The sequence below is a fragment of the Camelus ferus genome, chromosome 19 (genome assembly GCF_009834535.1).
Source record: "Camelus ferus isolate YT-003-E chromosome 19, BCGSAC_Cfer_1.0, whole genome shotgun sequence".
NCBI classification, from domain to species: Eukaryota; Metazoa; Chordata; class Mammalia; order Artiodactyla; family Camelidae; genus Camelus; species Camelus ferus.
Genome location: NC_045714.1, coordinates 6,223,229 through 6,234,753, shown reverse-complemented (window position 1 = coordinate 6,234,753; position 11,525 = coordinate 6,223,229). Strand labels below are relative to the sequence as shown.

Genomic DNA, 11,525 nt, shown 5'->3' with positions numbered 1-11,525 from the left:
ACAAGCAGCAGAGAAAACCGTTGATTGGGGGTTGAGACGCTCCCTCTGAAAGATAAGATGAAACCGGCTGCTGGAGAAGAGAGAAGGATGATTGCCGAGAACAAAAGCCTCCTGCTGGAGGAACGTGGTGCACCTGAGCCCCCTGCCCCCGCCCTCGCACAGAACTCAGGACCCGGGCTCAAGGCCACCTTGGTTCATCAGCTCCTGCTTCTGATACAGTTCCACCTCAAAACCACAAAGGAGGCACTTTCTAGTCTGCAGCTTCTAATGAACACCCAGCTCCCTTGGGAAAGATCTCAACACAGAAGGAGGTGGCGACAAAAAAGGGCCAAGTCCCTTCAACAGCCCAAAGCATCTCAAAACCTGACAGGCTGTTCTCAGTAGAAACTGTCCTAATGGCAGCTGCCCTGATGGTGCGTCTCTCACCTTGCCTGACGCTCTCGAGCCTCCGAGGTGACTGACAGTCCCATTACCGCCCGAAGACAAACACCTTACGTGGCTCAGATCACCCCCTGCTCCTGGTGACAGCAGGCAGAGTTTCTGGGTAGTTTTAAATAAAACAAGAGGGCCTGGGTTCCAGGGGAAGTGAGAGCTGTCAGCCTGTCCCCACGGCAATCGGGTGATTCGGAATGAATGGCAGCAGCAGATGTGGCCTGAGGACCTGGTGACCTGGGGCCGAGAAGACTAGACAAGATGTAGACACTTTGTCTGGTATCCCAGGATGGGACTAACCAGAAGGTCTGAGGGTGCAGTCAATCCCACTGACAAAGAAAGAGGGTCCCTCTGGGAGAACAAGGATTAAAAAAAATTGACAAGGTAAGCAGAGTCCTAATTTGCAGTGGGGACGGCTGGAGTTGTATTTCTGCAGTGGGTCTTTTGTTTCTGCCTGCCCAGCACCTGTCTTCACTCTGGGCACAGAAACTGGACATTTATTTGGAGAACTGTATTAATCACATCTTTTTTATTATGTATTTTTGATGCTTTGACACCTGGGGGCCTTGCAGACCCTGGAGGGACAGCCCCTCCCAGAGTTAGTCAAGTCCTAGAGGCGTAAACAATTCGCCCTGGAGATGGCTTTTCATATGCAAACCAACCAATTCAGAGCCACACTCCACCATCTCTGCTACTGGCTCTCCCACCTCAGGCCATCATCCACCTGCCCTTGTCACTCCAGGGCCAGGGACCAAGCAACTAGGGACAGCCCCTCTGCCCCAGGGCCCACAGAAATGATTCAGATTAGCCAGTCCTAAGGCTGCTTGCCCTGCGTTGTTCCTTCTCATGGAAACCATAATGAAGGCTCTTGTCCGCGCTTCCACCACCCCCTGACCTTGACCTTGACCAACCCCAGTGCTTCCCCACATGGTTCCCCCGTGGCACACCCCCTCCTCTTGGAATCTGTGGGTATAAAACCATCTTTTCAACGGCAGTCATCTCCTGGTTTGTTGGCCTCACCATTCCTGGACAACAATAAAACCTGCATTTTAAAACAAAACCCACCTGTCCCCCACTTGCAATCCACGGGGCTGGATGGAGCTTACCCTAGCCCTAGCCCAATTCCAGGGGTGGGTGTGTGACCCAGACCTGGCTGATCAGGGTATCCCATCCCTGCTGGCCATAGTTAAATGTCCGATGAGAGTCAGTCCTGAGATTTTAGTTAGAACGGTTGGGAGAGAGTGGTTCAGAGGATGATGTCTCATCTCTGCTTTGTTTTTTCAGCTCAGTTCTCAGGCTCTCCCCAGGGGGCAGCCCAATAACCCACTTGACTGAACAGCAACGCTAGTCAGCACGGTGGTGTTTTCTCCAGCTACGCTGAGACGCACAGCTGTAGGAGTAGACCAGTAGGCTGGATTTAATGAGGGCTGGGATTTGGCCAGTAGAGTATAGAGCAAGAGGGGTAAGGGTGTGGACTGATGATAGCAATGGACAGTAGACTCTAAAATGGGTTACAGGGAAGTGGACATATAGAGGGGAGTGAGGGAGTGCAGTGAGAAGGCTGTAGGACCATGGATTTGTAGAGCCTGGTGGGTCAAGGCATGGTTAGAATTGAGGAAGGAGTTGAAAGGCTAGGTACAGGATGCACCCAGTCCTGGGGTCCCTGATGCTTATATAATAATATCCTATTATATAATTATATAATATGTATTTTTATATATTATATAATATATAATATAATATGATATAATAATATAGTATTATATATAATTATAAATACTAATTATTATCCTGAGTAGGAAGGAAAGGATCTCAAATAAGAGTCCTACATTTTACAACTTGGCAAAAAAAAAAAAAAAGGAACATCTCAAAGGCTCCTCTCAGAGGAAGGAGACATAGGCACGAGTGGATTTTCCCTCTAAATACGAAAAATGGCTAGTGCCAAAAGTAACCTTTTGGTGAGGTATTTCTCCCTATTAAAGGACCAGCCAATTACAGCCCCCCCATCTGTTTTTGTAAATAAAGTGTTATGGCAACACAGTCACGCCCTTTGGTGAACTGAGTATGGTCTGCAGCTGCTTTCACGCTACAGTGGCCGAGTTGAGTAGTTGCAAGGGAGACAGATAGGTCTCACAAAGCCGGAAAAATTTACTTTCTGGCCCTTTATGGACAAGCTTTCTGTTCTGACTGGGCTTATGTTCCCTGGCTGTGACATGTGGCCATCCCACACGACTACCTTGCGTCCCGGTGAAGCTGGTACCAGTGGTACGCTCTGCTGTCTTTGCAACAATGATGCGGGCCAGGATTATACCAGGACGTGGCTGTGGGAGTATGATTTTGCTTGGGGGTGACTCAGGGCTGAAAGTGGCTTTGTTACGGAAATGACAGGCCAGCCAAGAAACAAGCACCACTCGGAGGGTTGGAGTACTCAGATTTATTATGCCGGCGGGCTCAGAGGGGCTTCTGCTCCGAAGCTCTGGGCACCTCCAAGATGTGCACATAAGGTTTTATAGGGTTAATTACAAGTATGGGGTTATTAGCCAATAAGGTTCAAACAACAAAAAGCAAGGAATCAGTACACTGGAGCTTATCAATTTGGAACAGATCACATTACTGACACTTGTTGAGCTTGGATTTACGAGTTAGCCTGTTAGCCCAGTAAACTGACACTAAACTTCAGATTTATGAGTTAGCCCGGCAGAACTTAGATCAGTAAACCGACACTTACCACACTTGGATTTGTGACTTAGCTCGTTAGCCCAGCTGGGCTTTTCCTTCACAGCTTCCTTAGAAGATGCTGTGGACATGGGCTGGTGCTGCCATCCCTTCGTTTCATCTGCCCTCTTTAGCCCTTTAAACAGGGTCCCGGGAGACAAATCCAGCCTCTGAGGTCCTGAAGGAACTGCCCCTGTTCAGAGGGAAACAGCCCAGACTACGGCTGCAGAGGGACCCCCTCTACTCCACCTGGTATCATCACAAGACCCCACCCAGCTGAGTCTGAGCGGAATAAGGACCTAGGGCAGAGGAACCTGAACCCTAAAGGCTTTGGTCTTACAACTCATTAAGGGCAAGTGCCTTTGAGCTCAGCTTGAATTCTTTTCAACTTCACTTTACTTGCCCTTTCAGTTACAAGGACTCTGTGGACGTGAATTTGTCCCAGAGAATCAGAGAAAGACTTTATATTCAAATATGAGGGAATGCACTGTTGGCTTTTATTCTGGGAGTGTATGTAATCTTATTACTGAGCCTCTGATAAGCCATGTTGGATCTCAAAGCTGGATGTAATTTGAGATGGGAAGAGAAATAGTTCGTTCCCAGTGGGGAGTACTGAGCCGGTTTGTGTTGCCTTAAAGAACACGGTTTTCCCAGCGCACTGCTGAGCTACTCGTTCCAGGAGGAGCCACCAGAAGCACTGGCTGATACTGGGTTCCAGAAGGCAGACCCAGGACTGATCTGAAAGACTGTTATCCCCTCATGGGGACAGCCACTCCCGGTTGTCCACCGGCTTAATAGTTATGCTTCAGGGTCAAAAGAACCAAAAGTGGGAAGAGGACACCTATTTCCCACACCTGCTGTTTCCTTGGGTCAGCGGTCTTCAACCTAGGCTGTCAGTGGGAATCACCTGGGAGCACAGGGCTGCCAGATGCAACAAATAGAAACACAAGATGCCCCAGGTAACTCTGCATTTCAGATAAACAACAAATACTCTTGTAATGGAAGTAAGCCCCATGCAATCTTTGGAACATACTTGAACTAAAAAAATCTATTTGTTATGTGTCTGAAATACAAAGTTACCTGGACATCCTGTAGTTTATCTGATGACCCCGGGAGAGTGAGCTTTAAAAAAAATAGCAATGCCTGTCCCCATCAATAGTGGCTTCTCTTAAGCCTCACGCACCCTCTCCTCTCACGGGGAGGATGACTGATTTATGCAGCTGGTGAATTGGGGAGAAGGAACAGGGCATATGTCCCTTGGCCCCTTCCCGTCTCTTTTTGAGATTGGTTGTGGGGGGCGTGCTCTAGTGAGCAGTAGAGCATCTTTGCCCCTCAGGGTGGGCCTTCGGGCTGGGGCAGTAAGCGCAAGGTGGGGGTGGAGTGGGGTTTGGGGCAAGGATGGCACATTAGCAAGGTTGGCAGAACCTAAGTACAGTCCCTAAGTAGCTTTGTTAGTTATAAACGTAGAATTTTCACCTTCGTTTCCCTAAATCACATGTCTCTATCTCATTTGGTTGTTTTGGGTTTGTTTGTTTTTTTTTTAATTGAAGTATAGTCAGTTTACAATGTTCTCACTTGGTTTTGAATCTCCTTAGGGAAGAAAAGGATGTTAAGAATTGACCCCCCCCCCCCACTCCCCGCTAAGACCCCAACATCTGCCATCTCCTCTTCTCCTCCAGTGCTTGGCTAATTCATATGCAGTATTCATGTTTTAGCTCAAAGGGCCTTTCCTCCAAGATGCTTTCCCCAGACCAAGGCAGATCCCCTGGCTGTTATGTTTACATAAACCCCTCTGCATTTTTTTTCTTTCTGGCCTGTATCAAAGTTGTCATTGGCTGAAGCAGGATTTCTCAACCTGGACACAACTGAAATTTGGGGTCTGATAAATCTTTGCTGTGAGTCTTTCCCGCGCATCATAGGATGTCTAACAGCATCCTCGACCTGTACCCACTAGATACCACCCACCCACTCCTCTGCTCATCCCCAGATGTGACAACCAAAATGTGTGCAGACGTTGCCAAATCTCCCACACATGGTTTAACGTTCTGCTGCCTCCGTCATGAAATTCTTCACAGCGTTTGAACCAGGAGCCCTGCAAACGATGCAGCTGGCTCTGGTTGTGCACCTTAGTTTTTTAGTGCGTCTCTCCCACAACAACATGGGCTTTGGGAGCAAAGCGTGGGTGTACCTCGTTCACGGCGGCACCCCCAGTGCTGGCACAGAAAGTGCTCAAAAAGTATTTGAGGAAGACAAGGAGCAAGGAGGGAGCTGGATGGAGGGCCTGCGGCCCCCCGGGGGCTGAGGGACAGAAGGAACTATAACCTCAGCTGACCTGTGTAAGCGCTGGATACAATAGCCTGCCTTCCCGAGGCTGCCGGAACATTCTTCCAAACTCCTCAGGCGTGTCAAGCAGCAAGGGTGCCCTGTGTGGTCCGTGGGCCTTTCTCTGGGCCCTCCATATGCCGTGTCAGCTGGACGGAGCAGTGAGCCCAGATGTAAGAAGGTGAGGGCCGGGGTGAGAGCCTTCACACTGCATTTCTGAGCCCCACCCATTCGTGGCAGGCCTTCATTTTGCATTAATTCGGGCCAATTTAGCTTGTGCTCCCATCCGAAAAACTGAGTCGACCTGGCTGCCAATCTTATTATCGCCATACGAGCTGAGGGCAACAGGCCCTAGTGAAGCGAGTACAGCCAGCACTAGAAAAAGGTTAAGTCTGCTTACAATGGGGGCCCAATTTCAGAGTCAATAGCGAAGGGGGAAATTTCAGACTGCATAGCTTCAGGTTTTACCTTGAAAAACGGAAGTAAAATTTATAAACCTAAGTCTATATTCACAGCAACTTTTTTCATAATGGCCCCAATAGCTCAGATGAATGATTTGGAACCCTGCAGTGCAGTCCACACCATGGACAACACTCAGCAATACAAAGGAACAGACTGTTGACACACACAGGCAACAACTGGGATGGACCTTGTGCTGGTTTCCCAGGACAGCCGTAACCAACTACCATGAGTTTAGTGGCTTAAAAAAGCAGAAATGTGTTCTCATGGTTCTGGAGGCCGGAAATCCGCTACAAGGCGTTGGAAGGCTTGGATCCTTCTGGAAGCTCTGAGGGAGAATCCTCCCACGCCTCTCTGGTGGAAGTCCTTGGCCAGCAGCTCTTGGCTTGCGGCTGCACCACTCCAATCTCTGCCTTTCTTCAAGTAGACGTCCCCTCTGTGGTTCTCTGCACCCCAAGTGTCCGTCTCTTTTCTAAGAACTCCTGTCCTAGGATTGAGGGTCCACCACATGTCCGGGATAACCTTATCCCAAGATCCTTAAATTGATTCCATCTGCAAAGACCCTATTTCCATACAAGGTCCCATTCACAGGTTCTGAGGATCAGGACTTAGATTTACCTTTTTGCGAAACACTATTCAATCCACTACAGAGCTCAAGGGAATTATTTTGACTAACAAGGAGCCAACTGCTAAAGGTTACATACTGTATAATTCCATTTACATAACATTCTTAAAATAATAAAATTATTAGTGGTTGCCGGGGTTAGAGATGGGGAGAGGTGGAGGTGGTAATGAAAGCATGGCTGGAAGGAGCCTTGTAGTGATGGAATAGCTCTGTATCTTGACTGTGGTTCTCTGACTCTACACTTGATGAAACTGCATAGAGCTACACACACACACACACACAAATGCATGTATAACTGGTGAAATTTGAATAAACCGTAGATTGCATTGATGTGATTTCCCTAGTTTTGATATTGTAGCTTTAGTAACGCAAGATAGAAACTTGGGGAACTGGGGGAGGGTATGTGGAGTTCCTGTACGTTATGTTTTTGCAATTTCCTGTGCATCTATAACCACTCCAAAATAAATTTTTTAATTATGTTATTTAATGGAAGTTAGGTTATTGCAAACCATGACCTCATTCTTAGAACAAGGGATAGATCAAGAATTCAAGAATAGATTTTTTTTTTTTTTGGCTAAGTTTTCAACAAAAGATTCCCTAGCCCAAGAAACATTCATTTCACTTTCTTGCCCAAATAGAAGGATGATCATTTCTGGAAATATAATTTCTGGAGTATAATTTCTGGACACTTCTGGAAACTACATGAAGGCTCATCGACTTTTCTAAAGAACTCTCTTAATTGTTTTCACATTGTTCTCCTAAAGAAATGCTTCTGGACGCATCATCCAGGGGGATCTTCTCTTTGTTCTCTTTGTCTGCCGAATCCTCATGTAGTGCCTTTCGGCGTTTCAAGTGGTTTTCCAGCATCGTTTTTGTTAGCCACGTGAAACCCCGCATCTCCTATGAGATTTGCAGATCTGCCTCGCTGGGTGGCTGTCATTGGTTGGTCTTTAGCTGACTGTCAGATGTCTCCAGCATCCAGCCTAGAGCAGCAGTGGGCAGGAAGGGGCATTTATTTCTGCCTGGCCATTTCACTTCTGGGAAAGTTAGTGTTAGGACAGCTCCTGCCTTCCTAAGCAAACTTGTGGCTGGGGGGCCCAGACTCGGCGGGGGAGGAGCCCCAGCCGAAGTGTCTTCTGTGTGCTAAGGGCCACAAGAATGAAGTTCCAGAGGGGGAAACGTTTCAGCATCTGGCACGTACAAGGAACTGCAGCACAAAATATAGTGCAGTCCAATCGGATAAAATCCCACATGCACAAAGACAAATACATGCTTTATATTCTTTACGTCTCCTTTTTTAAAAACAAAAACAAGAAATGAAATCCCAAACGTCCCTGGCAGTCTTTCTCCATATGTTTTAGCTGCCAGAGGTGTTTGTTTAAATGCTCCCTGGGGACTTGCTGAGTGTCATGTCCTAGGGAGAGTTTGGGGCAAGGGGAGTACAAGAATCTGAGTGCAAGTCGATGGTTTGGGAGGTGACCCTAGGCATCTCTGGTAAAGGATTGAAGGAGTGAGACAGGGAAGGGGAAAGAAGGGGATATTAATGGGCAGGTTGCCACTGCGGGCAGCCGGAGCTTGAACCCGCTGGGGTCTTCCCTTTGGGAGACTAAACACACCTCAGAATTCTCTCACGCCAGGGGCTAGAAGATGGGGGAATGTATCCACCAGCTCCCAGCCATCATTGGCTGGGAGCTGCTCTCCCAGCATTAACCTGCTGCATTCCTGTTCAGCTCTGCACACAAGCACAACTCAAGGACCACGGTTTTCCATCACCCCTAGAATAAGAACCAGACTCTTTGCCACAGCCCACTATGTCTTGAACGATCTGACCTCTGCCTACCTCTCTCTCCCGGTCTCATTCACTCTGCTCCAACCCTACCTGGCTCCTGTTGGCTCTACCAACTCAGGATGATCTTTCCAGCCTCAGGGCCTTTGCACTGGCCATTCCCACTGCCTGGAATGTTCTTTCCCCAGCTCCCCTTTCAGCCCTCTCACCTTAAATGGCCCCTTACTGGAGGTCTTCTCTGGCCACCACCCCAGCCATTACTCCTTTTCACAGAACCACGTTTTCTGGCTGTGTATCTGATTACACGTCATCTCTCTTCTCCACTAGAACGTGAGTTTGCTTGGACAGGACCAGAGCCTGTCTTGTTCACAGCTGTGTTCCAGGCCCCATCACCTGCCTGTTCCTAATGCCCATCAGCTATTTCCTGAATGAATCAGTTGTGTTTCTCTGCCATGGCCTCAATGACTTCCCTGTTGCATGTCGTCTCAGGTTCTAGCTCTAACAGCGTAGATGCAAGCAGACTGGAAACGTGAGCCTTTGTGCTGGGTTAGGGTTACCAGGCCTCCAGACCGGGGCAGATATTTCTCTACAGAAGAAATGGGCCCATGAGGATAAAATATAGAGTGGCTGCTGATTAATTAAATGGTCCTAAGAGATTTTCTATAAAACCGTTTCCATTAAATGCTCCAAAGAACTTTTTGCGTCGCTCTTTGGAAGAAGGAGCAAAAATAAAGGCCAACTTCTGAAGGGAGGAATGCTGCCTGCCTTCCTTTTCACTGAAAACAATGAAGAGAAGTGCGACAGTGTGAAAGAGACTAGGGCACCATCCATTAAGCAGCCTATTATTAGCAGGCTAATATGTCAGATTTGTGATCTTAGCCCAATAGATTAGTTTTTCAAGGTGGTCAAATTCAATAGACATTCCTTTCTTTCTTTTTTTCTCTTTTTCTTTGGATTTCAGGTGTACATAACTGGATTAATTACAATCATTGGTTTGTGGTATAGTCTTATTATTGGTGGTGCATGATCTGCTTTATTTATTTAGTGAGTTATTTTAAATAATGCACTATTAGCCACAAACACACCACTGAACAAAAGCTAGGACTTTGATGATACTGTGCGTCTGACCGCATTATTCCCCTTTCCCCTCCCTCCTCCCAGCCAAGGTCATTATATCCTGAGTGCTGTGTTCAACTTTCCTTTTTATATCATCTTATTACATGCGGGGGCTTCTAATACGGAAACTGCAAAATTGCCTTGGACCTGGAAAAGTGTTAAGTTCTAAAGCCATTATCCCTGTATATTTGGCTTTCAGAAGTTCAACCAAGGAAAGCCAAGTTCACATGAAATGCTTGTTTTCAAATCAGGAAACTCAAGTGTGAAATTGTACCACAAATATGTACACAGAGAATCTTACATGAAACAGTCTATGCAGCCCATGCATTGAGAATAAGGAATGTGTGTCAGAAATATCTGTGCTTAGCTGATGGTCTAGGCGCCAAGTGCCCTGACTCCAACCGTCAGCTCTGAAAAGAAGACCAAAGTCGGCACTGAACTGAGTCTGACCCCATCAGGATCCAAGCTTCATAGTGGCAATTCATTGCACTCACAATGTCCCACCACGGCTCCAAGTTTCTGATGATGACCAAGACACATAAAATACTTGGGAACAGCTGAAAAATTCATCCAGTCTACAATAGAATCTTTTCTAAAGTGCTCTACAGGGACCAGAGAGCCTGATCTCATTAGTGACAGAAGGATTCCACTTTGAGAACAAGTCTCCCTGCCAACTAAGTTATTTCAGGGAAATCTATTGTTGGTAAAAAAAAAAAAAAAAAACCGAACAAACATATAAGAGGAACCTATGGACAAGATATAATTACCTTTATCTCAGTTGTTGACGAATTAAATGAAATAATGTAGGTGAGCAAGGGCTCTGTAAATTACATGAAAGAAGTTGAGATAGGAACACCTAGTAGGCAAACACTATATCCTAATTATCTTGTATCCATAGAAGTTGGCCAGTGTCTGAAACATAGTAGGCGTTCAATAAATGTCTGCAGAGTGAATTAATTCAAAACCCTTTTGCCATCCCGGAAGCATGAGCATGGCCGCCAGATGTGCAGGCAACGGGGGAGGAGGAAGAAATGGACCCCCTGGACTCAGCCTCGAGGGTCTTCTGCAGCCGCATCCTGAGCATGGTGGACGCAGACGATGTCAACACCATCATCCTGGCCCAGAAGAGCATGCTGGACCGCTTTGAGAAGACCAGTGAGATGCTGCTGAACTTCAACAACCTGTCGTGTGCCCGCCTGCAGCAGATGAGCGAGCACTTCCTGCACCACACGAGGACCCTGGTGGAGATGAAACGGGACCTGAAGAGCATCTTCTGCAGGATCAGGACACTGAAAGGGAAGCTGGCCAGGCAGCACCCGGAGGCCTTCAGCCACATCCCAGAAGTGTCCCTCCTGGAGGATGAGGATGAAGACCCCATCCCACCTAGCACCACAACAACCCTTGCCACCTCGGAACAGAGCACAGGCTCGTGTGACACCAGCCCCAACACTGTCTCACCCTCCCTCAGCCCCGGCTTCGAGGACCTGTTCCATGTCTGGTCCAGCTCCCCTGCCATCAATGGCTGCAGCCATGCAGATGACGAGGAGACGCTGGGCGAGTAGCCCTGCTCCCAGGAGCTTGGTGGGGTCTCAGGGCAGCGGCAGCACCACTCCCCAGATGTCTGAGGTGGCAGCAGGTAACTCTGCCTTGAGACAGTCAGCTTTGCCACCCTGTTTTGTCATTTGGAGCTCCCTGGGGAACAAGGCTCCCTTGCTGGGGTATGGAATTCCTGGGATCTAGCATTCCCATTCTAAAAGCATCTCTCCTTGACCCCTCTGCCAGGACAGGGAGTCCAGCCCAGCTGGAGTCACTGGGTTGGGCACAAGGGAGCTTTTCCAGAGCCAGGCCTGAGGTCTGCTCTGAACAACACTTAAAGGTTCCCAGAGACCGGAGCCAGATGCCCCCTGCCCCAGCACCCTGGCCAGGACTTCTTCAAGGTGGACAAGCGTTGTCCTGTCTGAGTTCACCCCAGTCCACCGCTCTACCCACTAATTCTGGTCTCCTTGCCCCTTCCTGCAGTGAAAGTATGAAATACTTTCCCCAGTCTCAAGGAGGTTTCTCAGATAGTCG

The 11,525-nt window shown here is 48.0% G+C and overlaps 1 protein-coding gene across 1 annotated transcript; it reads left to right on the top strand.

Moving 5' to 3' along the window:
* The first annotated feature begins 10,417 nt into the window (after positions 1–10,417).
* LOC102520316 (kxDL motif-containing protein 1-like) lies at positions 10,418–11,427 on the top strand. The gene has a single exon (XM_032461379.1). The coding sequence runs from the start codon at positions 10,487–10,489 to the stop codon at positions 11,015–11,017; it is 531 nt and encodes a 176-aa protein (XP_032317270.1). The 5' UTR covers positions 10,418–10,486; the 3' UTR covers positions 11,018–11,427.
* The last annotated feature ends 98 nt before the right edge of the window (positions 11,428–11,525 follow it).